Source organism: Lepus europaeus, chromosome 13 (genome assembly GCF_033115175.1).
Source record: "Lepus europaeus isolate LE1 chromosome 13, mLepTim1.pri, whole genome shotgun sequence".
NCBI classification, from domain to species: domain Eukaryota; kingdom Metazoa; phylum Chordata; class Mammalia; order Lagomorpha; family Leporidae; genus Lepus; species Lepus europaeus.
Window position 1 is genome coordinate 15,789,202 of NC_084839.1, and position 27,751 is coordinate 15,816,952.

General features: G+C 39.6%; 2 protein-coding genes across 5 annotated transcripts; both read right to left on the minus strand.

The window, feature by feature from the left end:
• Window positions 1-1,364: 1,364 nt before the first annotated feature.
• NT5C1B (5'-nucleotidase, cytosolic IB) lies at window positions 1,365-23,286 on the minus strand. 4 transcript variants are annotated; one of them, XM_062208995.1, is made up of 10 exons: window positions 23,218-23,250; window positions 21,143-21,232; window positions 20,621-20,752; window positions 19,896-20,033; window positions 18,134-18,631; window positions 17,866-18,033; window positions 16,421-16,550; window positions 13,564-13,686; window positions 12,989-13,173; window positions 1,365-1,697 (listed from the first exon to the last, which is right to left on the minus strand). In XM_062208995.1, the coding sequence occupies exons 1-10, from the start codon at window positions 23,248-23,250 to the stop codon at window positions 1,365-1,367; spliced, it is 1,830 nt and encodes a 609-aa protein (XP_062064979.1). The 4 variants fall into 4 exon arrangements, with proteins under 4 accessions (XP_062064979.1, XP_062064978.1, XP_062064976.1 ...); XM_062208994.1 differs by having other exon boundaries at window positions 20,621-20,803; XM_062208992.1 differs by having other exon boundaries at window positions 18,134-18,633; window positions 19,892-20,033; window positions 20,621-20,803.
• Window positions 23,287-26,975: 3,689 nt separating this feature from the next.
• LOC133773002 (LYR motif-containing protein 4) lies at window positions 26,976-27,367 on the minus strand. The gene has a single exon (XM_062210139.1). It carries the CDS (start codon window positions 27,354-27,356, stop codon window positions 27,081-27,083), a length of 276 nt encoding a protein of 91 aa, XP_062066123.1. The 5' UTR covers window positions 27,357-27,367; the 3' UTR covers window positions 26,976-27,080.
• Window positions 27,368-27,751: the final 384 nt, after the last annotated feature.

A 27,751-nucleotide genomic window follows, 5' to 3' on the forward strand; every position in this document is an offset into this window, starting at 1 on the left:
ATTCCTGAAACGGTAGACATTCCACAAGTGTCTAGACTGATGATTTTTGCTTTGGCTTCCTTCAGAAGATGTACGTGAGTCATGGTCTTCTCTCAACCTGAGCCAAGGATGGATATGTAGGTGCAGGTGGGGCAGACATGGGGGAGGAAGTAGACAGAGCAGGAGAGAGTGAGAAAGAGAGGAGGGGAGGAGTCCTTAGATCTGCTGTTTAATTGCCGTGTAGCTTATGCATGGCTCTTAATGGAATGATGGCTCTGTTCTGGATGGGCCCAACGGCCAGGGAATACCAGACAGAAAATTGAACATAGCTATTCAAGTAGATCAGAACTTGAATCCATCCTTATAACTTATAGCCTCTACTTTCTTGGACAAGCTTTATAATATTTTTGAGTCTTATGGTTCTCATTTGATAAAAAGGAAGGTAATAATGATATGTATGTCACAAATATTTAATATGATAAGAAAATGAGGTAACGTGAAAATGACCAGCTCTTGGTACCCAACATGGTGTACTGTAGTTAACAAACAATTTTGTTGAAAACAAAAATCACAAGAGAATAACAATGAACAATGAATGGCTAAAATCCTACACTTCCACTTCATGTCATGTTTTGGAATAGTAGCCAAGAATTTTTGGGGGTTTTATTCTTCCCTCCATACAATCATTGGGTCTACCTGATTTGCTCAAGGCCAGAGATTTCAAATACAAAGCTCTATGGACCAGTGGCAATTACCCCATGAAATAAACTTTCAAGAAGCTTTTCTAAGGGGTTTTATCTAGAGATCATCTTAGAAATTTACCCTACAGGAACAACCAGCTGGTTTATTTCTGAACAAGCAGTGTTGACGTTGGTATATGCATGTAGTTGAAGTGACATTCTTATTTTATAGTGGTTAAAAGGGTGGTCATAGAAATAACACAATAAAAAACTGTAGGTTCCAAGAGTGCACTTAGTCATACTCATTCCACCTTCAAAGACCCCTCTTCTGAAGGGATAATGGGTAACCATTTATTCCATCTATAATATGAGCAATATTTTGTGAAGCTTGGTAAACTTCTGAAACTTAAGCCCCCTTAAACATTTAAGCATTCAAGTACTACACTTAACCTAAAGAGTCATCATTCTGACTTACATAGAGATAGGTGCAGTGGAATTCAACAGCACTGGCAACTTAAAGGCAAGTAGCTTGAAGGCAACTTGAAAATTCAAAATGTGTTCCAAAACATCAAGAGAAAACATTTCCAAAGGAGCTAAGTTCTGACGTCCAGTCTTCTGAAACACATATCCAGTTAGCTTAAATATCTAAAAGAAGTGGCATCTGTAATACCAGACTGTCAGCTGTTTTATTTCTGCTCCCCATCCCTAATTGTTGCATTTTTGATGGATGCCATAAGGTACATGAGCCGCGATGGTGCCGCATTTCTGTGCCCCTTCAATGTGGAACATTTGGTCATCAAAAAAGATGTGGGGACGAATCTTCAACAAGATGGGACCTTTGGGGGCTCCGGCAAGGAAAAGCGCTTCATCTATCTCCAGACCCCAGCGGCGAAGTGTCTTCAGGACACGGGCGCCTGAACTGGCTGCACTCCTGGCTGTAACTAGGTAGGTCCTGATGGGACAAAGTAACCGTTCATCTTTGGCATAAAACTTCTTTTGCAGTCTGCCTAAGTCTTCCAGAAAGCCTTTCAGGGGGCCCTGTGAAAAGAACATATGTCACAGCTGTGATCCTGTGAGCCAGAGGAAGTGATCGCTGAAAAAATTGGAGCCTTATATGAGTTTGTGTGTGTTCTTGTGTGTGTGTAAATATAAATGCTAAATGATGTGCACTGGTATGAGGCTGATGGCACAATGCTGAAAATCCCTACAGTGCAACCATCCTTGCGTTCCTGGAATAAACCTAGGATGGCCGTATAATTTATCTCCTAAACCCAGATATTTTGAATATGAGAGAATGCTCTATAAATGATTTAACTGGGGCAACAGATACAAACTATGCATGGTAAACTGTGGTAGATAATCCCTCTAAATAAACTCCAGTTGGTCAACAAAGTACTATTTTTAAAATTTTCTTTTTGTGTGTTGCACATTTTAACTGTATAAAGTATATCCCTTTGTCTAATTCAATGACCTTTTTTGATCTGAATCCAACCTGGTCTTATATTTGCAGTTGCCTTGTATCTCTTCATACTTGCTTTCATTAGTAACCTTGCTGAACACTTAGTTTTAGCTGTATCTCTTACTCAGAACATAGAATCAGATTTTTCTCTGTGATTCAATCTGAAAGTCTTTCTAAAACAATAGGTGAGAGTTTTATTCCATACACTTAACCATATTACATATATACTTAGTATCGGTTTATTACATATTTTATGTATATATTACATATATACTTAATATTGGTTCCATATTGTGATTTTTTTACACTTCCTGTACTTAAAGACTTTAACAGACTATACAGTAATGCATATATTCTTTGTGTGTATGTGTATTTGTGGGTTTTTTGATATTTAAGAGCACTTGCTTTATTTCTTTTGATTGGTTTCATTTGTAAGCACAACCTTGTAATACCCTCAGTCCTCTATATTTTTAAAAAAACCCTAGGTCTAAAATTACCTAGTTTTTTTCATTATCTAATTTGGGTCGCCTATTTAATATTACTCAGTGGTTACACTTACATTTCTAAATTCTATTTCTACTTATCAGCTTTACATTTTGTCCTTTGGTTATTGCAACTGATGATATCAACATATTTACTCCTCCACAGAGCTGCTTTTTCTAATTTCTTTCCATTTTTCATTAGTTATATATATACACATATATGATTTTCTTCATTGCGAGAACACATAATATTTCTTTGCTATCACCTTAATCCCTGTAGCTGTTCAAGTTCAAGATCTATATTTAAATACAGGAATATTCTATACCTCTTTGTAGCTTAGTGCTTCACGTCATCTACATGTTGGTAAAAATTTGTTCTGTAATACTTGGTTTTGCATGAAAATCATATGGAAATAATAATCACCAGGAAAATAATGTGCTCTCACCTGTATAGCTGTTTTCCTCTTTAATGAACTTTTGGCTGGATATGGAATCCATGATTTACATTTTCTGTGCATAAGATTTTATGAGTAATACTCCACTGTCTTTTGCTATCAAGTGCTGCTGTTGAGCAGCTTAAGAACAGCTTGATATTGTCCCCAACACACACACGCACACTGCTTAGGGACTTTATGAACACGGCCCCCAAAATTATTCATCCCTGAAATCAAATAATTTCACTAGCCTGTGCCTTAGTGATGATCATGCTGATTCTATTTCTCTATCACACAATATGGGCCTTTAATCTTTTCATCATTTGCCACATGCACTGAAATCTTCTGGTAATTCAGGAATGCTTTCTTGATTTATATTTTTATGTAAATGTTCATGTTTGCATTTAACCAAACCCTGCTCCATATAATTTCAATGTATTTCTTCAGGGCTTCCATTTATGCATATGTTAGGTTTGCTTTACCTGTAATTTATTTGTCATTTTTATCTCTAAAAACTTTTATTTCAATCATACTCATTTCCAACATCCTACTATTTCACATTTCATCATCTCTTCCCTGATTATTGTAGTTCTACTCTATAAATGCAATAATGTTACTGGATTTTGTTCTTTCCCTTTTTTTGCTGTTTTTTCCTTGTATCTTTGCTTATGTTCTATTTTCTTCTTTTTTTTTTCCAGTATCTTTGCTTATGTTCTGTCTTTGCTGGTTCTCTTTGTATTATGCATACCAAAGTAAATTGGTTTCCTTGGAACAGTTGGCTGGTTTCTGGGGAGTCAAGGATGATGCCTGAACACTGCCTTGTTTTCACAGTTCAAATGCGCCCTACTTTTCTGCTTTTGTAAAAACTATTTTCTGGAAATGAATTGTATTATCATTTTCTTAGTCTTACTTTCTCTGAGGTTGCATTTATCAACAAAACTGAATAAGTGTACTTCCTAAAGATAGAGGCTTACACACACACACACACACACATATATATATATACATATATATATATATATATATATAAAACCTATCACTTTGTTTTTGTTCACAATAGCAGCAAAGTTGGTGTGGTAGTTGTTGGTGGAGCCACCTTGGTCACAATTTGTCTTTGAAACACAGAGAGACACAGTTCTTGTTGCTGTGAAAAATTGCAAACGGAAAAAATGGAAAATGCTGAGTTTATGTCACCTTATTCAAAGCAGGCAGCCATCTCATCCTCTTTTATTTGTTTTTATTATGTCTTCTCATAATTTATATATTTGTAGAGTCATGCAAGCATAGAATTTATCAATAAAATATAGAAATAGTAAGGAAAGTTACTAAAAAATAACCTTTTTAAGGAGTCATATGATTTAAAACATTTGGAATTTGCCTAAGATGTAGAAAGCCAGAAAAACTGTTACTCCCACTCTAACAAGAAAAACCCAGACAATCTGAAAAAATCATAACTTTTGTTGAGATCATCAGTAAGATGAGATCACCGGACAACCAATTAGCATGTGATCTAAGGAAAACAGGCATCTTTCAAGGAGAAATGGAATGCAAGAACTGGCACACTTTGGGCACAGCACTGGAAAAAGAAATACCAGACACTGCACAAGCAAGTATGAACAATTTAAGTCATGTGAAAAATTGATAAAGGAAAAAGTGTAGGCTGAAGAGAGATGATAAGAGCCCTGGGTTCTATAGCACAAGAAGTATACCATTTCTTTCAGGCTCTTGTCCATGGGCTGTGGTAGATACTTAAGAGAAAAATGCCAGGAAAGGTAAAAATATTAGAAAGTCATCCTTTGTGGTACAACTTTGAGTAATGTGAGCAGCTGCCAATGTGGCAAAAGACTAAAACTCCATTTGGTCATTTATACCTTAAGGAATAAAAGACTTAAACTGCTAGCAGGGTTTCAAGACTGTTAACCCACCATAGCATAAGCAAAGATCCACTGTTAACATGGAAAGATGGAAGGAAAAAAATATTCCTGGAAGATTGAAAATAAATGTATTATGGACCCAGATCATTGAACATCCACTGTCATTGTGAGAAAGGCAGGGTCCAGGAGAAGGCATCATCTCTAACTGCAGGGAGATAGGAGAACAGGCAGAGAGAAGCAACAGTTGCCAGGGTTGAGTGTGGAGACCTCTGAAGCACAGGTACACAGGGAAGGCCTACAGCTTAAAGTGTAGCAGGAAAACTGAGTGAAATCTTCTCATAAACCAGTTGGCACCCTTAGATCCAACTTCATACCAGAAAGGTTTGCTGCATGTGTGCCAAGATTACCATAGTAACAAAAACAAAAACACGTTCAACACTTGATTAGATTGGTTCAATCCATTACAATAGTTGCTAGTAAAAGAAGAGGAATGTTCGTTACCAGGCAAAATACTGCTTATCAAAACCAAATAAACGTACTTCCTAAAGATAGAGACTTACACATTTTACAATAATAATCTATAACTTCGATCTACACATCTACACACTGTGATTGGCAATCTAGTAAGTATTTATGAAACCATAATAAAAGCAAACAGAATGAAAATGCCATTTACTCTCAAGAGGCATTAAAATAATAGATTTGTTGATGACCTTGATGTCATGAAGACAACAGGAGGAACTGAAAATAGCCATGATTAATATCTTTAGAAGTCTACAGTATGAGCCGTTGTTTTGATGAAGAGGATGAAAAAAATAAGAATTGACGGCAAATGCTGTACAGAGCCAAGGAATGCCTTTAATGGTTTTATCAATAGACCCCACATATCTGAAGGTAGTCAGTAAGCTTCAAAGTGGGTCAATAGAAATTACACAGATAGAAAGAGAATAGAAAAAAAAAAAAGAACATAGTGTTGAGATGCTGTCACATACATGCACACCATACCCAAAGTGCCAAAACCCAAAGAAATGCAGAAAATATTCAAATCAGCTGGAAAAAAAAAGACGTTAGAGGATCAAAGATAAAAAATTTCAAAACATTTGTCCCCAGAATCTACACAAGTCAGAAGACAATAGAAGAGTATTATTAAAGTGCTGAGAGAGAAATATAGTGAGAGTAAAATATTTTTCAAAAATTAAAGCGAATAAGGACTTTTTCAACTAAGAAAAACAGGACTCAGTACCAGCAGATTTGTAGAAAGATCTCTGGCAGAAAGAATATGATAGTGTGGAAAAAAATTTGACCTGCAACATAAAAGCGATATCTCTGAAAATGGTTAAAATGAAGAGGAATATAAAACACATATTTTGTCTAATTCTTATTCACTCTAAAGGTTAACAAAAGCAAAACTAGTAGCAGGGTATTATGAGTTTATAGTATAGATAAAATTAAAATATACTTGTGTAACAAAAATAGCAAAAAATGGAAGAGAGAATCTAAAATACACACGTAATAAATCTAAAGGCAAAACAGAAAAAAAGAATAACAACGGATGAAATACATAGAAAAACCATAAGAAGAGAGTAGATTTTAATCCAACCTAAGCATCAATCATATTAAATTTAAATGGTTTGATAAGCAGCAATTCAAATAGGGATTGTTGAATTACATAAAAAGGCAGCACCAAATATATCTATGAGAAAAATAAGTATAAAGACAAATGTACAGACATAAATTGGCTAAAACTAAGCATATAGGAAAAATTAAGTATACAAACATAAATTTTAAAAATGACCCAACAAACAGCTGCAGTGATTACATGAGTCTCGGCAGGGGTTATTGCATACTGAAAAGAGATTGCTGAATTACCAGTAAGAGAGTATTATAGTCCTAAGTATCTGGGTATTTGACAGCAGATATTCAAAATATGTGATGCAAAACTGATGAAAAGGAAAGGCAAAATATCCTTAATTATACTTGAAAACTTCAACATTGCTTTTTCAATAGGAGATAGAAGTAACATTGCTGACAATATAAAAAATCAAAACAATATGATTTGAATTATCTTGCTTAATATAACTGACATTTATAGAGCACTGAAACCAGCATTGGCAGAATAAATATTCTTTTCAAGTACACATGACACATTAACCAAGTTAGATCATATTCTGGGCATAAAACACATCCCAACAAATTTAAGCCATTATAATACAAAATGTATTTTCTGATCACAAGAGAGTTAAACTTGGACTCAATAAAAGAAAACTCCAAATAAATGGCAGTCAATCTACTCTTAAATAATGCATGGGTCAAAGAGGAAGTCACAGGGAAACTTAAAAATTTTTTTGAATTGAACGAAAATAGCACCATCACCTATCAAAATTTGTAGGACACAGAGTTAAGAGGAAATTTTATAGCAGTAAGTGCTTATGTTAGAAAAGAAGATAAGGCTTCAATCAGCGACTTTAGCTCCCATATTAAAAAATGTTAGGAACAACTGGTTCAAATAAAATTGATAGACCTCAGTCCATGCTGTAGAAGAATAAAAAAGACACAAATTATTAATCTCAGAAATGAAAGTAGTGATACATCATTAATATTAAAAGCATAATAAAGTATTGTGAAAAAGTTTATGTCCATAAATTCAATGGCTTAAATGAATTAGAATTATTTCTTGAAAAATATGATCCGAGGCCAGTGCTGTAGCATAGAGGATAAAGGTGCCACCTGCAGCACCAGCGTCCCACATAGGTGCCAGTTCAAGTCCCTGCTGATCTACTTGCAATTCAGCTTCCTGCTAATGTGCCTGGGAAAGCAGCAGAAGATAGCCCAAGTGCTTGGGCCCCTGGACCCATACAGGAGACCCTGAAGAAGCTCCTGGCTCTTGGCTTTGGATCTACCCAGCGGCCATTTGGGGAGTGAACCGGAGGGTGGAAAATCTCTCTCTTTCTGTCTCTCTCTGCCTGTCTCTCGCTGTCTCTCGCTGTCTCTCTCTCTCTCTCTCTCTTGTAACTCTGCCTTTCAAAGAAATAAATCTTTAGAAAAGTAAAAATATAAACTCATAAACAGAGAGAGGAAAAGAATGAGAGAAGTAAGAAATCCAAATAGTGGATTGATAGCTATTAACATAGTTGAATTGTTAGTTAAAACCTTCCAACAACAACAACAAAAAGTCCAGGCCCAGATGGCTTCTCTGGAAAATTCTGCTAAATATTTAAAAGAGTTTGCATCCCATTTTATTAAGTTAGCATTACCCTGTTACCAAAATCAGATTAAGATATTTCAAGGAAAGAAAGCTATTGGCTTATATCCCTCACAGACATGAAGGCACAAAAGAAAAAAATTCCAAATTTCAACAAATTGGATCCAGCAATATATAAAAAAGGATAATGCCACATGACAAACTAGAATTTATACCAACAGTGCAAAACTGCTTCAACATTGAACAAATCTACCAATGTAATATACGTATCAACCACTAAAGATGAGGAACCACATGCTTTTCCCAATAGATGCAAAAAAAGGCATTCCTCAAAATTCAACATCCATCTATTATTAGAAAAGTTCTTAAAAACCAGGTATAGAAACTAACTCCTTCAACATACAAAGGGCATCTTAATGAATATATACATAACATACTTGAGTGTGACAGACTGAATGATATCCTCACAAGATCAGGAAACAAGTCAAGGATGTTCCACTCAGATCTATTATTGATTATTGCACTGAATGTAGTAACAAGATTATAAGGCAAGAAAGATAAAAGAGAGCATGGAATAAAACTGTCCTTATTGCAGTAAAAATTATCATCTACTTAGAAAATCTAAATCTATAAAAATGTGGTTAAGGATAACAAGAGAGTTTGTAGGTTACAAGTTCAGTATATGAAAAACAGTTATTTTTCCTTATATTAGCACTACCCAAACAACATTAAGGATTTTAGAAGTACAATTTATAGTATTACATTTAAAAATAAGAAATGTCTAGCTATAAATCTATAAAATATGTAGTGTCTCTCTTTGGAAACTTACAAAACACTAATGAAAGAAATAAAAAATGACCTAAATAAATGGAGCAATATACCACACATCCATGGACTGAATGATTCAATATTGTTAAGATATCTGTTCTTCCCAAATTTAGCTATGGATTACATACAATTACAATGAAAATTCCAGCAGGACGTTTCCCCAGAAATGCTTATTAAATCTATATGAAAAGAAAAACAGTTTTAGAAGATATTAGGTTGGTGGTCTAATGAGACCTGATCTTAAGACACACTATGAATCTACAGTAATAGAAGTGCATGATACTAATAAAAGGATTGATACCTACATTACAGGTACATATCAGAAAGTCAGTCTTTTCAGTAAACTTAGGTGGGACAATTAGGATGTCCATAAACAGAAAGAAAAAAGTACACCAAGGCACTTTGTTCAAATACAGAATTAACTCAACTATATTGCAATCCAAAGTATAAGCCACAGAAAAGAAATAAAACATAAAAGCAATTCTTTATGACTTTGAATTAGGAAAAAAATTCTTAGATATAGTATTAAAAGTGGAATTCATAAGAGAACAAGTTGATAAATTTGACTTCAACAAAATTATGTTTCTTCTTACTAAAAGACATTGAAAAATAGTAAAAGGATGAAAAGACAAGCACAGAATGAGAGGAATATTTGCAAAACACATCTGATAAAAGGTATTATCTAGAACAATTAACTCTTAAAACTCAATAATTAAAGAAAACTAATTAAAAAAGCAAGATGTTCCACCAGAGAAGATAAATAATGGTTAAAAGCACTGGATAACATGCTCAATATAATGTATCATTAAGGAAATGCAACTTAAAAAGAAAATGAAACTGCTAATACCAGATGACATCAAAGGTGTAGAGCAACAAAATCTCTCATACAATGCTGTTAAGAATGCAAACTGTCATCATCACTTTGAGAAATAGTTTAACAGTATCTTATAAACATATAGTGTCCATGTTTCCTAGCAATTCCACTCCAAGATATTTATTCAAGAGAAATGAAATCTGTTTATACAGAACCTGATATGCAGATATTTAAAGTGGCTTCATTTGTAAACACGAAGACTAGAAATGTCCAAAATGTCCTTCGACAAGCAAATTAGTAACAAAAATATGTTACATCCATAGAATAGAGCACTACTCAGCAATAAAAAGGAACAAACTCTGATACATGCAATGACACGGGTGAATCTTAAATGCTTAATGAATGAAAAAAAAAGATGGTTTCTTATGATTCCATTTATGAGACAAAAACATAAAAGTATACGAATGCAGGTCTGATTATTGGCTGACACGGACTGGAGATAGGAGAATACAGTGAATCACAGAGGAGAATTGTATGGTTTCATTAAACTGTTGAGTACTTTTATTTTGGTAGTGGTTTCACAACTGCATATGCTGTTAAAATTCTTACAACTATCCACTAAAATTGGTGATTTTACTCTATGTAAATTATACCTCAACAACATATTCAAACACAAACACACCTACACCCACATACATACAGGCCATTATTCTAGACTGCTGAGACAGATGTAGAGATCAAATTAGGAGACACTAATTGGTTTTCACTGTGCCATATTGAAGACTCATAAGCTGAACTGAAAATGTCAAATTCTCTTCAGCTATCCCTTTTTCTGGTGACTTTCAGACTTCCTCCATTTGAGAAAAGTGGGACATTGTCATAATCAAACCACAACTGCTGTTACCAATGTACTTGATTGTCTTCAGGAGGAACTGTACCTTGTAACTTCTTTCTCATCAGTGGAACACACCTTACAAAGCCTTCTGACCTTTATGGAAAAGCTATACTTCCTATGTAAAGAAATAGCATTTTTTTACACTGACAGAGGGACTACATACTAATAGCAAGTAGGCTTACTAGAAATTTGTTGGACATTCCTGTAGTAAGTAGGTTTGAATTTCACAATTTCAATTTTTTAGTGGAAACAGAGGTGACTTGTTAAAGAGCAAAAATAGACAAGTGGGACTACATCAAACTTAAAAAGAAAATTCTGCATGGCTTAGGAAACAGGCAGTATACAGAATGGTAGAAAATGTTTGCAGGGCTACATCTGATAGGGGATTAATTACTAAAATATCTAAGGAACTCTACAACTTCAAAGCAAACATAAACCAAAGCAAAACCAAAAACAAATTATGCAGTTAAAAATGGAAAAAGAACTTGAGGAGACATTTCTCCAAAGAGGATAAGCAAACATGCAACAGGTATATGAAAAGGTGCTGAATATCACTAATCTCATTAATCATCAGAGAAATGCAAATCGAACCATAATGAGATATATCTCAACAGTTAAGGTGGCTGTTACCAAAACCAAAAGATAGTAAGTGTATGTGAGGAAGGATATGGGGAAACTGGAACCCTTATACACTGTGGGTAGGAATGTAAAATAATGCAGCTAGTATGATAAACAGAATGGAGTTTTATAAACAAATTAAAAATAGAACTACTATATGATGTGACAATCTCACTTCTGAGTATATCCAACAAAAATGAAATCAGGATCTCAAAGAGATAACTGCACTCCCATATTTATTTCAACTTTGTTCACAATAGCTAAGCTTTGAAAAAACACAAAGGTTTATCGACAGAGGAATGAATAAGGAAAACATGATATATATACATGATGCAATATGATATAGCCTCCAAAAAGAAGGGAATCCTGTTTTGGGGAGCAACATATATTAACCTGAAAGACATTATACTAATATGAGGAAGTTCTAGAGATCTGTAGTATATGACAGTATGTACAGTTAACAGTATTGCATTGTACAATTAAAAACTTGGGAACTAGGTAGACTCCATACTAAGTGTTTTTTGTTTGTTTGTTTGTTTTTTGTTTTTGTTTTTTTTTGATAGGCAGAGTGGACAGTGAGAGAGAGAGACAGAGAGAAAGGTCTTCCTTTTCCATTGGTTCATCCCTCAATGGCTGCTGCGGCCGGCGCACTGCACTGATCCGAAGCCAGGAGCCAGGTGCTTCTCCTGGTCTCCCATGTGGGTGCAGGGCCCAAGGACTTGGGCCATCCTCCACTGCACTCCCTGGCCACAGCAGAGAGCTGGACAGGAAGAGGAAAGACCAGACAGAATCCGGTGCCCCGACCAGGACTAGAACCTGGTGTGCCGGCGCTGCAGGTGGAGGATTAGTCTAGTGAGCCAAGGCGCTGGCCACTAAGTGTTCTTACTAAAACACACACACATACACACATAGTTTTAAAATTTCTTGCTGTGATATGAGTTTACATACTGATAAAACATCTCAGCTTCTAATTAGTCTATTCATGGTTTTATAACTGTAAGCAAAAATAATATTTAAATTTAATTTAAGTTCAAGAATTCAGAAAAAGACAAACTCCTTGGGAACATCCATAAATTAAAACTGAAGGATTCATCAGTTCATATTCAGTTTGGGAAATATTTTGATGTTTCAGATTCCTTTTACTTCAGAAGTTGTGCATTTTCTGTATTTCACACCTTAATTTTAGCACTTCAGCTCACAGATGATTTCCAAAAAAGCTAAATATTTAGTTTCAGGTTGATCATGTGTTCATGGTCTGTGCTTATTTGAGGCTCATTATTTGATTCAGTTCAAGCTCTTGGCTTTGCAGATTTTCTTAATTAAGTGATGCCTTTCTTGAGTTTCTCAAGGACTGAGAGACTCAACAAATGTTTGATGCTCTACTGAAAATAATGTTACTATTTTGAGAACCTATTATATTGTAATGGCTTATTTGTAAGCTGTATTACCCCTGTTATTTATAATTTAGAGTGGGTGAACTTGTATGATTGAAAGGTCATAGACACATTTCCAAAAGGATAGAAAAAAGAATGTAAAAAAAAAAGTCAGAAGCAGATGCTTCAAAGAGAAAAAATTCACCAAAAAAAGAGAGAAAATTGTAAAGGATAAGAGAATGAGAAGAAGCGGCCTGTCTAAAATAATGTAAAAGTCATCACAATGAACAAATATCTATATTCATACTTTAGAAAATATGTAACTCAAAACTATTATTCATTGAACCTACCTGAGCAAGAGGCTTATTCTCAAACATAGTTTCATGTTGAAAGAATTTGTCTAGCCCGTGCTCCTTCCCAGTATGTTCAGACTCATCAGAGAAGAGGACAGCATCCCCGTCAAAGGCCACCCTGAGCTGTGTGTCACAGTAAGCCATGTCTTTGGCTCCGTCATACATTGTCGCAGAAGCAATACCTGACAGATCATGGAGACTGATTAATATTCTTCTTAGAGTCATGAAATTTGCTTTCTTTCATTAGAAAAATATTCTCCCAGACCTTAAGTTTCCTCTCTAGCTATTATCTGGTGACTCAACTCCTTTTTGTAACCACACAGTTGTCTGTACTGCCTCTGTTTCTGTATGAATGGGAAGTGTAAAATAAGTCACAGGACAATCCCTGAGGATGTCCACTTTCAGAAAGGTCAACGTTTTAAAAGACCAATTTATGGGCTGCCATAGGTGGGAACACCTTAGCAGATAACTTTACAAGAACATAAGGCACATAATCACACATGAACCCACCCTTAAGGAACCATTAGTGCATTCTTCTGTATTAACCAGAGGGACAAAAATCAGACCAATACCTTCTTGTATTGCTTCTTGTACTTTTTCAGAATCTGAAGAAAGATACAGGTTGGTAAGGTATGCCTTCAGATAACCAATGGGGCTTTTTCCACCAGTCAGACAGAAGCGATCAATCAGTAAGCCTAATAACAGGCAAGAAAGAGTTTGTTATAGTCAAGACTAAAGACTAAGCACTGAAAATACAAGTGAAAGTTGCATTAGTAATAAATGAGTCAATTTGTAAATGCAAGCGACAGCTATCGTAGAAATCACTGAAGTTTTAGAACTACTTTCATAGTACTGGTACTGAAAACATTTTCAACTATTTTGTGTAACAGTGGCTGTGCTTGGTGCATTAGCATAGACCAACATAGACCATGCCAATTTGCTCTCACAAGAATTAAAGCTACTATTTTAAATATTTATTAGAGAGAGAGAGAGAGCAAATCTTCCATCTGCTAACTCCTCAAATGACTGCAATAGCCAGCAATGGACCAGATCATAGCCAGAAGCCAGGAACTTAATCTGTATCTCCCACATGAGTGGCAGGTACCTAAATACTTGGGCCATCGTCTGCTGACTTCTCAGGTGCATTAACAGGGAGCGAGATCAGAAAAAGAGCAGCCGGGGCTCAATATGGCTCTCTGATATGGGATGTCCATTTCCCAAGTGGTGGCTTAACCTGCTTCACAACTGTGTTGTCCCCTAAGGCAGGCATTAGTATCCTCACCACATAAAAGGAAGTGGAGGCATAAAAACGTGCACAAGCATAAGATAGACTTCCAAGTATTTGACTCTTGTCTACATCAGAACAACTGTCTTTTCCTTAAACTATTACCTCTTGTTGTAAGAGCTAATTAAGGTATGGCTCTAGTTTAAGTACCGCTTCTGCTTTTGTTTCAATATTAAGACATAATAACCAGTTGGATTGGAGTTAAACTATTTTTTTTTTAAAAAACAGCAACAAAATAGCCCAAATTGTCATTCTTTCCTGATTGAAATTTTAATGGAAGCATTGGCAGACTGAAAAAAATACATCATTAAATGTGTTTCAAATAAGTACCAGTTTAAAAAACACACATACACTGGTTTTTGGAGAAAAGTGTAAAATACGTACTCATGTAAACTACGGATGAAAGCATAAATTGGTACAAGCTTCTAGAAAGTAGCTGACAGAATGTATCAAGAACTTTTAGTGGGTTTATACTTTTTGACCCATTTTCCCTTTTTAAGATATTTATCCTAAAGGAATATTTGACTTTTGATTTCTAAAGAGACAGCTCAATCCAGAGTTTGATTAAAGCAAAACTCATTCAACATTGTGGGGATAGTTATACAAAGTCTAACATTATGCATAGAGTAAAACATGTAGCTGTTAAAAGTTCTTTGCAGATATAATATATGATAACTTAATAGCTGTACCAGATATGAAGCAGAATTAACAACCTTTGTCAGTTGCTTATCATCAGTATGAACCAAGAGAGTGTGTGGGTTCCATCAACAGTTGTGGTAGTATTAACAAAATGCATTTACTTTTTTTCACTTAAGTCAATATTGGGCCTACGTGGCACAAAAGTGAATTCTGTGAATGCTTAAATAGGGATTTAATGACCCAGAAATTGTATGGTGACAGTAGGGCTTCAGAGATGGCTAGAACACCATCCTTCCTCTCAAGGGCATCATAGGTCACTGAGCAGCCACATACGTAAACAATTTTTGTATAATGAAGACCTTAACAAAAAGAGAGGCTTTCAGTACAAGAGAAGGGAAATAACTAACTTCTGAGTGCATGGTTGTTGGTCCATAAACAACACTCCGATGAGAAGCTGAGCTCATTCAGTTCACCAGCAGAATTCACTGGTAAATAACTGTGACTCCTAGCTGTCCAGCCTTGATGGACTCAGTGTGGTGAGGGACAGAGAGACTTAAATCGTATACTAAATAAAATAAGATCAGAAGTCTAAAAATAGTAGCTTTCTTTTATTGAATGGTTACCATATGCCACTTATTTATGCTAAACCTTCTTATGTATGTTTTCTCTGTTCAGTTCATAAAACTATGAGGGCTGCATTTTTAAGTAAATTACTAGCTTTATAATTAGGATCATGTAATTGAAACTCCTTGTTTGTAATATATCTTGATTACTAATAAACAGGCCCGGTATAAGCCTAGAATTTAAATAGGCCCAATTTAAACCTTATTTTGACTTGACATATTTATGAGACTCAGTGCATAACTTAGAGAACAAATCAAAGGTGCCTTGATTAAGATGTCAGATAATTCTGTATTAGGGAAAATGGGGACTTTCTTTTCAGGTCCCAATACACTGATGAAAAGCTTTAAAGAGACAAGAATCAGTCACACTTTCCCTGTAAAGGAATAAAGACAATCTTGATAGCATATGTGTGGATTTGATGTGTTTGTGTGTGTGTGTGTGTGTGTGTGGGTTGGGGAGCAGACTGGAAGAATCAGATTTTAAGAGAGGGAAGGAGAGGTGAAACCTTTAAACGTTAACTTGGATCTGTGGTGAACGAGAAGTTTGATCACACAGAGAAAGCCTTTGCCTTGACGGCTCCTTGAAGTCAAGTTCAGAAGTGAAAAACATAAAACAGAGAAATACATTGCAGGACCTGGGATTAAGACTTTGAAATTCACACTTGACAAGTTAAGTCCAGAGCTTTGAGCCCAACTCTGCGCTGAAGTTAAAAATGAACATGGCCTCTCTTGTTCTGACATAGGCAAATAAACATTCCTCACGCAGAAGGGGGTGTCAGTATCAAAGACACTGCATTGGGTCGGCCACAGTTAGCCAAATAGTATGGCTTCGCTCTTGCAGAGCTGTGAGCTGGCTTTCCACATGGTATTTATTTTACTTACCATAGTGATTGACGCTGTTTATAAGCCGCACTCCCACTTGGGCATGGTTATTAGTCATCAGTACAATATCAAATAAGTCCTGTTCATCAGGATACAGATCCCGGAGCCGAGAATTGACATGCTGCAGCGCCTGCAGGTTACAAACATGGTGTGTGAAGAGGGGCAGGCAAAGTGGGCAGTGGGAGGCTGAGAAAGAGCATCTCACCATGGTCAAATTCAAGCTCTGGAGACGCCTCACTGAGGGTGATGGCTCCTTTAAGGCAGAGTTATGCCATTCATTTCTGTATTTGTAGCCTTGCATGCCTGGAACCTCAGTTAATGTGCATTGAATGCATGGAGAATGTTTGTTGAAAATTATGACAACACTTGGTTTACTAGAATTCTCTCTAGGGGAGAAGTAGAAAGATCGGCCTAACCCTTTAATGTATTTTGTCTATGTCTTGATTTGTAAAATCTGCCTTTCTTGATAATCTAATACTTTTTTGTTCTGAAAAACAAGGAATGTTGTGGCCAGTATGTGACACAGCAGGGTAAGTCACCACTTAAAATGCCGGCATCCCAAATCTGAGCACTGGTTGGAGTCCAGCTGTTCCACTTCTGATTTGGCTCCGGCTAATGTGCCTGGGAAATCAGAGGGGCATGGTCCAAGTACTTGGGTCCCTGCCATCCACATGGAAGACCCCAGTGTAGTTTCTGGTGCCTGCCTTCAGTCTGGACCTGCCTCACCATTTGGGGAGAAAACCTGTGGATGGAAGACCTTTCTCTCTCTGTCTCTCCCTTTCTCTCTGTGTCACTCTGTCAAAGAAGTAAAGAAATCTCCATTCAAAAAAGAAAAATAAGGAATGCTTCAGGAGTTCACATGTCACACTTGCTCAGATGCTGGGCTGATCACCTCTGAACTGTTTCAGTGTTAAGTGCAGATGATGTTTTTAAAAATGGTTCTTTAGAATTGGTTTCCTCCCTTGCTTCTACCATATTCCATAAGCACTTTCAGCCCACAGCTCGTAGAGGTGTCACTTGTGTGCATGGTGAAGATGCTATTGTGTAATGTTTGTATGAGTTATGTAGGGGATCAGGGTTAAATGCGATATACTTCATGGTTCCTTCACGTCCCTAAGGGCAGGGAGCATCTAGATTTTCCTTTTATGCTATGTTTGGGGCCAAGCAGATCAAGTGAATTCTATCACATTTTAATAAGGTGTTCTATTTCTCCTCAGGCTTGTAAACTCAACACTGCTTCTTAGCACTCTTAGCGAGGGCGCAAAGGCTGCTGCTAGAGGTGTTATGATTAGGACTTCGGGGAGGGAGGCCCAGCACCCACATTCTGGGCTGTGAGCCCTGGCGCCTTCCACAGTGCCGATGCCTCTGCAAAAGCACAGAGTGGCCTGGCGAACCAGAAGAGGCGACGGGGACAAGGGCGGTGCAGTGGACAGCTTGTGGAGTACCTTGACGAAGCGGAAGGCGGGCCCCGGGGTCAGGATGACGTTCTCGTTGGTGAGCTGGTACTCCATGTACTTTTCCAGGCCCTCTTGCTCGTAGATTTTGAGGTCGTCCACCATGTTGAAAAGAGCCCGGGATGAGACGGCGATGGTGATGGCGTTCTTGGGTTTGGGCTGCAGAAAGAGAAGAACGGGCAGACAGTCACACAAACAGGAAGGGGACAGCCGGAGGGGTCAGGACTCCCCTGGTTTGGGGAGGGGCTGCAGCGCTCACCGGCCTGGGGCGCGAGCAGCTGGGGATCTTTTCATACAGCGTCCTCACGGATGACCAGTAGGCTTCCTCGTCGTCGTCTTCCTCCTGCTGCCGCGCCTGCTGCATTTCGGACAGACAGTCGCTGTCCAGCTGCATGGAGGCTGGGTAGAGCACGCGGCGCTGGGCGTACGACTTCCACTCCCGCGACTGGGAGTGCGAGCGCGTGTCGTCGCAGGTGCGCCCGTAGTCCCGCGACGGCGAGTCCCGGGACTCGCGGACTTCGCGGCCCTGGCCTTGATTCCAGGGCTCCAGATTGTCGTAGGTCTTGGTGTTGCGCCTGCTGCTGGGCTGGGTCTCCGGGGGCGTGGGCTGCCGCAAGTCGCGCGTGTTGGAGGAACGCGGCGGCGTGTTAGGCCGGGACTGCGACGGGTGTGCGGATGGCTGCGGCCGCGGCGGCGACGCCTCATGTTGGCTGGGGGAGGTGGACGAGGTGCGGGAGGTGGTGGAGCTGTTGGGGAGCTACAGGAGGAGAGCCAGAGCTGAACTGGAGCCCGCTCACTGGGGGTGCTCCCGCCCCCATCTCTGCCCGGCTGCCCTGCAGGCACTGTCCCTGCCCTAGCCCTCTGGTGGATCCTGAGGGGGTCAGGCATGTTAGGTTCTGGGTACTTGGGATTTCTGTCAGCTGCAGGCTGCCTGCTTTCATTTCGCCGCCAGTTCTCCCAGCAGCAGATCACACGTTTTTGTTTGTTTGGTTTTGAGTGGACAGGACTCAGACTCTCTTCCTCACCCCGAGGCAGCTGGGACATAGTTTGCAAAATTCTGCCGCTTGCCTGCCACCTGCCTGCCCAGTCAGAGGCCTCCAGGTAGGTCAGAGGGCTGAGTCATGGACCGGCTTGCCCAGGGCCTCAGTGTGTGACCTCTCCAATAACTGCATGAGCAAACAGCCTGAGGTTCTCAGGACGCTACACAGCTTGCTGGGGTCCTTTCTCTCCCCCTATTTGCAGTGATGGCTGAGAAGGGCCCGGCCTGGAGACCTGAGTGTGGAAAGCTTTGGTGTCTCAAGGGCCAGTGGGAGCCCCACTGCAAAGATCACCTTTCTGGTAGACAGGAGCCCTTCCCAGAAGGTACCCTTTACTTGCGTGAGTGAGATGTTGTGAAGCATCCCTATATTGTTTTATTTTTTTGTGACTCTTTCATATGTGACTCCAAAGGGTGTTCTTGATGAGATTATTGAGCTAAACCTGACAGAAATATGTGACTTTCTTGTTGGCTGGGTCTGTATCATTCTCTCTGCATCCAAAACCTTGTTTTCAATATATATTTAATAGGACCAAGCCTAGTTAAGGACTCCAAACACAGAGAATCTAATACTCTTCAACTTTCTCTTTTCATGACTTTTTCATTACCTCTTCTGAGTGTCAGGGGTCCACAATAAATACTTGTGGAAGGAAGGAAGGAGGGAAGGGAAGAAAGAAGGAAGGGGGGAAGTAGGAAGGAAAGAAGGGAAGGAGGGAGGAGGCCTTGTGCAGCCTCTTGACCAAGGGATCCTGAGATTAATCTTAGACTCTATCTTGTATTAATGTGACTGATGCCTTAGGCATGTTTCTCTATGCTTCAATTTTCTCAGTGGTAAAATGAGACTTATAGGGAGTTCTTGTGAGAGCAAAACTAGCTCCAGCATAGAAAGTGCACAGGATATGCAGGGCATGTAGAAAGCATTAATACATGCTAACATGGTTAGCATTATCTGTCACCTCCTCCCCTTTTTCATCTCCAGCCCTACCTTAATACTGGTGTTCCTGCTTCTGGGCTCATCTGCTGATGGAGCCCTGGTGGAGGGGCTCCGTGATGTTCGAGACCATTGACCTCGCACGAGATTCCCTCGAGAGTCTGTGTTTGTCACTGGCAATTCTTGGGATCCCTGTGGAGGACAGAAGACAGCCCATGGTGTAAAACCCCAGCACCCACTCCTATGCTTGTGCCTACAGAATAGCTATGTCAAGCCACAAAGCCCCCTGGCCTCTGTGGCCCTTATTTCAACCTAAGCCCTCCTGTGTTATTCTGTCTCTGGCCCAAATCCTAAACTCTGTGAGAAGCAACAAAGTAGGGGGTCCACCCAGCAAAATATCTGAAACCAAGAAACAAATCTAGTAGCTCATATTTTGTCACCCATGGCTCTTATTGCTTGGGACTTAGAAGAGCTGGCCACATTTCCTCCATTTCCTCCAATTCTTCCCTTAAGGACAAACCTATGAACAGATATGAAGGAGAAATATCTGCCACTTTTTCCAGACTGCAGGGGTGAGGCAGCTGGTCCCTGAGCAAGGGTATGGTAAGGCTCTAAGGCACCTGTACAGAAGACCACAGAGCTCTGAAGCATTCTTCTCAGGAGGAACACACAGAGGAGGCTGTGGAGGGGCAAGTGGGGAGTTTCTAGTCCTCACGTCCTTCCCCTCACCCGGCTGCCTGGGGCTCCCCTCCAAAATCAGTAGTGCGATCTCTGCTCACCCTGATCATGGTGATCTGCTGGCCCTGCTGCCACAACAGGCACATGTGAATATAAATACGGATTGTGCGGCAGGGGCTAGGAAGGACTGTTCCCTCAGCTGCATAAAGGCAGCGTCTACACGACGAGTGACCACGCATGGGGCACCATCTCAGCGAGTGATTCGGATTGAATGCACGCCTCATCTGAAAGATTGTGCAGAAAATGGTGGTCAATGCAATGGCCAGACTCCCCTTCCCACCCTGATCTGAACAACAGCCAGTCTCCTCTACTGACCTGAGCAAAGGAGACTGCTGTGGTCTCTACACCACGTACTCTGCATGGACATGGGGCTTGTGGGCTGTGGGGGAAGGCAGGGGCCAGCTACTTCTAGTTTATCCTTAATCTCCTCATGAGGACTGATGTCCCTTAACACAGATTGTGACTGCTCAGTCATCTCTCCCAGACCTTCCCTGGCTGCTAACCTCTTCCGTTGTGCTTTCTGCTCTTTGGTTTTTTCATCAGTGGTATAAAGGTCAGCTCACCTGAGAGTTCAGACGAACTCCAGACTTCTCAGAGTCCCTTCTTTTCTCTGCTTCTAGGCTTTCTTTTGAGTACCTCATCCCGGCCTCATTCTTAATATGGAAACAAAGAATGTTTATTAATTTTTAATCTCAGAGGCATTAAAAACCTTGGGTTCAGGAATAAAAGGATAAATAAAACATTGACTTATCTCCACCAATATAAAAATATAAACAGATATTATTGTTCCCTGTTCTCACAAGCATGAGTAAAAATACATATTTTATAAGTAAGGATTATATAAATTTTAATATAAATGTATGGGCTGATAGATTTGAGGCATGAGACATTTATCAATAAAAAATGATTAAATGAGAGTGCTCCATGGGTGACTTTTCCAGGGATCAGCAGGATTTGGATTTAAATCTGATGGTGTTTACACAGAACAACTTTTATTCTTTGCTTCTTTGCAGTTTGTAGATAGTTTCCCATGGAACTTTTTCTTTTGCCATATAGAATTGAATATTTTCCTGTTTTTTTATTTCCTAATAATTATAGTTCCAGATCTAAGCCTCAATGTTATGACTGTTATTTGAAAAATAAAAAAGGGCCATAATTCCATAGAGATCTACTGGCAGACATGGCCTGTGTTCTCATCAGTTCCCCAGAGCATCTGCAGTGAAAAAGGGATTTCTTATTGACTAGTAGGGAAAACTGAGTAGGAGAGCACATGAAAGTAGCCCAATTTATGGAAACCTATTCAAATAACTATGGTTTCATTGTCAGTTGGGGGAAACACTTCCTTTTTTTTTTTTAAAGAATTATTTTATTTATTTGAAAGACAGAGTTACAGTGAGAGGCAGAGCCAGAGAGAGAGAGGTCTTCCATTCCGTTGGTTCACTCCCCAAATGACCACAATGGCCAGAGCTGAGCTGATCCGAAGCCAGGAGCCAGGAGCTTCTTCCAGGTCTCCCACGTGGGTGCAGGGGCCCAAGGACTTGGGCTGTCTTCTACTATTGGGGGAAACACTTCTTTATACTGTTTCATACTATCTCAATAGCTGCGATGACATCAAGATTAGTCTTATATATTTGTTCAAGAAGCTCAGCTTTTAGGTTAGACCATGGTCTCCCAGAGTAGTTTCTGTCACTGTCTATGTTCCATGTCCTCTTCAGGAAAAATTACACAAATGTCAGTTGATTGAGAATGACTGCACAGAATGGCGAAGCTAAGCTGTATGCTTGTTAAATTAAATCTATATATATATATATTTTTTGAGTCAGCCTTCCCACTCTCCTCGCCACCATTAAGAGCCACCATAATATCCTTCTACTTGTGTTCCAGAAGACATCTTAAATCCAATGCCTCTTCCCCATTCCTATACCATGGCCTTGTTCCAAGCTTCAGGTCATCCTGTGCTTGTGGTCTGAGTGTAGCCTGTGGAAGAGGTTTCTGTGGTGTCAAATCCTCCCCACTTACAGATCTGTAAACTCCATTTACTTAAAGCAGTATTAGGAGACCATAAATCTAATTGTGCTTTCTTCCTGGATAAACGGCTCATTCACTTGGTTAGACAGACCTGGAGCCTCATGGTGTACTCTGACCCACCATCCTCAACTTGCATGTGCTTCATCCTCCGCATATCTGTATGTTTTACTTAAGCCAAATGACCTCTATTTACTTACATAGCCCTCCTATTTCTTCATAATCTCTTCCTTTTAATATTCTTCAAAACCCAGCTCAGTGTGTCATGGGGTAGTTCCCAGAGTTACACATTCCTCTGGGTTGCCTGTGTCCTTTGTATATCCTTTTATTGAGCACTTAATTGTCCTTTATTTATGTATTCTCATTCCTACTAGGCAATGCATTCGTCAAAAAGACCGTATTTTTGTCTCTTACCACTAACATATGAACATGTGCTCAGTAAATGCTAAGTGGATTGACATCCCATGTTTTATCTCCTTTTTCTCTACTTTCATCCTTTCCTTCCCCTCATTCCCTTTTCTACATGTAGCCATTTTTTGAAATTATTTCATCATTGCAAGGCACTCACAGAGGCAAAGGATTGATTGATATTTCTTAAGCTCCCTTCACTCACCTTCTTTTTCTGTTTCAGAGATGTTTGACTCATTTCTTTATCTGTTGAACTTCTTTTGTTGTTATGCAGGTTTTCATCTCCCCAGCTCCATTTCCCGTTGCTTCCCTTCCCAGTCTGGCTTTACATTAGAATGTTACATTTATGACATCATATATGTTTCCATAGTAACAAACTGACTGTGTGAATACATGACTATAATTTTTTTAAATTGCATGAAAGCATTTCTTCATATTTGAGTATGCCTCAAATCGTTGTCTATGTTTTTAGGAATTTTTGTGCAAACATTATTTAAATATTTAAAATATAATGATATTATTACAATTTCTTTCTTTTTGAGTATTTTTAAGCATTTTTCTGACATAATATTCTTCCTGTTATGTTGTACAAATTCTACTACTACCAAAATGAATGGCAAACTCATTCTTTCTAAAGATTTATTTTATTTATTTGTAAGGTGGAATAAGAGAGACAGAGACAGAGAGCAAGAGAAAGAAGAAGAAACAGAGAAATTTTCCATCTGCTGGTTCACTCCGCAAATGGCCATAATGCCTGGGGCTGGGCCAGGCTGAAGCCAGGAGCTTCTTCCAGGTTTCCCATGTGGGTGCAGGGGCTCAAGCACTTGGGCTATCTTCCGCTGCTCTTCCAAATTAGTAGGGAGCTGAATCAGAAGTGCAGCAGCTGGGAATTGAACCAGCACACATATGTGATGCTGGCCTCACAGGCAGCAGCAGCTTTCCCTACTATGCCACAGTGTTCACCTGGTAAACTCATTTTGTGGACACAATCACTTATCATAATTATGTTGAAACTATGAAAGGACAATGTGAAAGATCATTGTGGTGATGGACAGATTCTTCATGTGTAGCTTGATTGTATCAATGTCAAGATCCTGGCTGTCATACTGAATGAAAGTTTTGCAAGATATTGCCCTTAAGGGAATTTGGAAAAAAGATAATGAGATCACACTATTTTATTTTTTAACTTTCTTTGAATCTATGATTAATTTACAAATACCAAAAAGAAATTAATTTAAAGCACATACACACACACACATACACACACACAGATTGCTGGAACTCACCCACTGTTTCAATTTTTTGGAACAGGGCCTAAATTCTGTATATCTAGCAAGTTCCTAGATGAAGCTGATACTGCTGATTTGAGAAGCATACTTTGATCATCACTGAGCTAGCATAATTAGGAATTAATTCTCCATGCTCACACTTACGCTTTGGCTACTCCATTGGTTCCATGGGAACAATTCATAGTCCTCATCTGTGGTATCAGCTGTTGAAGGAAAGCCCCTCACTAGTGGGACCTCCTGTCAAATGGGCCCATCGGACCTCAGTGCTCATGATGGAGCCTTACCTTTGTTCAGTAGGCCACGTCTCGCTGGCTGGGCTGTCAGCACTTGGCCAGCAACAGTTATGCTTTCTTTTGACCACCGCAATAGGAAAGGAGCTGTCCATGCTGTAGGTTCACATCCTTGGCTGCACATTAAAATTACTTAAAGTCTGTTAAAAACCCTAGTGCTCAAATCATAGTTACAGACAGGTTTAATCAGATTTTCTGTGTGTAGGACCTACATATCAGTACCATTTGTGATTGGCTAGAGGGCTAACCGCCAAGCTCTGTGTGGGATTTCTTTTTTTTTCTTTTTTTTTTTATTAAACTTTTATTTAATGAATATAAATTTCCAAAGTATAGCTTATGGGTTACAATGGCTTCCCCCCTCCCATAGCTTCCCTCCCGCCCGCAACCCTCCCCTTTCCCGCTCCCTTTCCCCTTCCATTCATGTAAAGATTCATTTTCAATTCTCTTTGTATACAGAAGATCAGTTTAGTATATATTAGGTAAAGATTTCAACATTTTGCCCATATAGCAACATCAAGTGAAAAAACTACCATTGGATTACTAATTATAGCATTAAATAGCAATGTACAGCACATTGCAAAGATCCTAACTTCCTCTCCGTTTTCCCCCCACCTTGTCCTTCACTGCTTTGGGTCCAGCTCCCCAGATTCCATAAAGGGTGAAGCAGTACCTCCTCAACAGGATGGATTCCCAAGGTACAAACCTCCATCTTTGTTCCCTCCTCCCATCCCTTATCTCAAGTTCTCACAAGGTACATCACTTTTATCTCATATACTAGATACTCTTTTCATTTCATTAGTCTTAAGTCGCCACTTTTTCCAGAGAACCAATCAGGAGTTTCCTCTCTGACCTCCTTTATTTGTACTACAGAGGAGTCCTTTTTAAAGTCTTTCACTCCCTTACTTAAAACCCTTTGTAGGGAATCATTCTTTTTTAAGGAACAAATTGCAAATAGATTAGTCTGATGTGGAAGCCTTATTTCCTAATTCACCTGCTTCCCTAGCCTCAAACTCTGAGCTTCTCCTATGAAATCTTTCTCACTACCCTTTTCAGAGAAAGCTGCTTTATTAAGAGGTTATTACCATACAATATAATTTCCCCCTAAAGTGGCTTTTAGTATACTGCAGCATTCCATAAGCCATAATACCAGTTACCTGTAGAAAACTTTAATCATTCCTAAAAGAAACCCAGTACCTTTTAGATTTCACCTATCTATCCATCTACCTACCACACAGCACTGAATAACCACTAATGTATTTTCTTCACAGCTCATTTTACAGAACTATGTACCACTGTCCTTTAGACTTCTACACTTTGGATTAAGATTGGCCTAGGTTCAAATACTGCCCATTTCTGCTAGTCTATTTGGACCTCTTACTCCATTCAAACCTCAGTTTCATTGCCTTCAAAATTGGAATAATTGTATCTACTTCTCAGAGCAGCTGTGAGAATTTTTGTTAGCATAATAAGATAGCTAGCAATAACACATAAATGTTAATTATCATTTTGAGTGAATTATGAATGTAAATTTTTTTTATTTATTTTTGACAGGCAGAGTGGACAGTGAGAGAGAGAGAGAGAGATAGAGAGAAAGGTCTTCCTTTTTTTTTTTTTTTTTTGCCGTTGGTTCACCCTCGAATGGCCGCCGCGGTTGGCGTGCTGTGGCCGGCGCACTGCGCTGATCTGATGACAGGAGCCAGGTGCTTCTCCTGGTCTCCCATGGAGTGCAAGGCCCAAGCACTTGGGCCATCCTCCACTGCACTCCCTGGCCACAGCAGAGAGCTGCCCTGGAAGAGGGGCAACTGGGACAGAATCCGGTGCCCCGACCGGGACTAGAACCCGATGTGCTGGCACCGCAAGGCGGAGGATTAGCCTATTGAGCCACGGCACTGGCTATGAATGTAAAATTTTGAGAAAAGTGTTACTATGATGGTACAATGATTAACTTATCCGCTGAATACCCAATTGTAGTAGTATCTACAATTTCAGATTGAAATGGGAATATGAGAGCTAATCTTTGAAAATTTAAGTTAAGACTGTTTTAGAAAATGTAATATGGTTGTCAATGGACTTGGTTCATGTCAGAGAATGGATATATATATATATAAATATATATATATTTTTTTCCTGTGGTGTGAAAGGCATAGCAGACGATCCTATTTATTGGCAAGGGGCAAGGAGCCAAGTCTGCAAACTCTACACCAACGCTGATGAGCGACAGGGCAGGGGTGGGGAGGAGGGGAGACGGAGGAACGCGCTGTGTCATTGTGCCTGCGTTCTGGCTCCTCGTCCCAATACCTGCACCGATGAGGGACAGCCCTCCTTTCTCATGGAGGCTGCAACACAATGGAGACATGACTCAGTTTACCCTCTCCCACAGGGCAGCTAGGGCGAGAGGCTATGTTCAGGTGGTGCTGGAAGCCCCATGCCAAACACAGAACGGAGGCTGAAACTGGTCTGTGGCTGCTGCTGGCGGCTGAGTCGGCTTCCTAGGGCCTGGGCTTCTCTTGGTTCTCAATGACCAGCTTGTCTGTCGAATACAGTTGACCAATGTGGACCTGTCGACGAATGATTCCAAGGTCTCGTTTGGCTTTATTCACTAGGGCTTGGATTTCTACAGGATCCTTTACATTTTTATTTTCTCTGAAGGCATCTCGTATCCTCCTGATAGCATACGTTCTGTAGTTGTAGGCGCTGAAATGCTTGCTCTCTCTCAGCATCGCCCGGTACAGATCTAACACTTGTGCGCGGCTGGAGGCTGCCATTTTGGATTAAAAAAAAATACGAATACACGGGTCCTCCTAGCAGAGGTCCCGAGTGGAACCCGAGCCACAGAGCTGCAGCATGCGCGAGAGCCACGGAGCAAACACAACGCGGCAGGCCAGTCCTGCTAGCGGTCCGGGCCTCGACCTGGGGGTGCACCGCCTGGGAGGCGGGCGCAGGCAGGGCTTCGGGCACCTAGAGAGTGGATATTTTAGGGAATATCAGCCTTAAGACTAATCAACATGAGTCAGCTTTCCTTGAGGCTTACAGGATGGATTGTAGAGAAAGATTCACCCTTGGACTCCGCATCTGCCTTGCGCTTTGCTTTAACCAGTGCGATGCTGGGGAAGTAGCACTGCGTGAATTTTAGAGCCTGGGGTCAAAGGTGCGCAGGGAC

What these genes read in the sequence shown, in the direction of transcription:
- LOC133773002 (XM_062210139.1), bottom strand. Translation starts at nt 27,356, where the DNA reads ATGGCAGCCTCCAGCCGCGCACAAGTGTTAGATCTGTACCGGGCGATG.
- NT5C1B (XM_062208992.1), bottom strand. Translation starts at nt 23,250, where the DNA reads ATGAGTCAAACATCTCTGAAACAGAAAAAGAAG. An exon ending in GAGTTCGTCTGAACTCTCAG is followed by an intron (nt 20,804 to 21,142) that starts GTGAGCTGACCT and finishes ACAATCTTTCAG; the next exon opens with ATGAGGCGTGCATTCAATCC. An exon ending in ACAAGAAGCAATACAAGAAG is followed by an intron (nt 13,174 to 13,563) that starts GTATTGGTCTGA and finishes ATGATCTGTCAG; the next exon opens with GTATTGCTTCTGCGACAATG.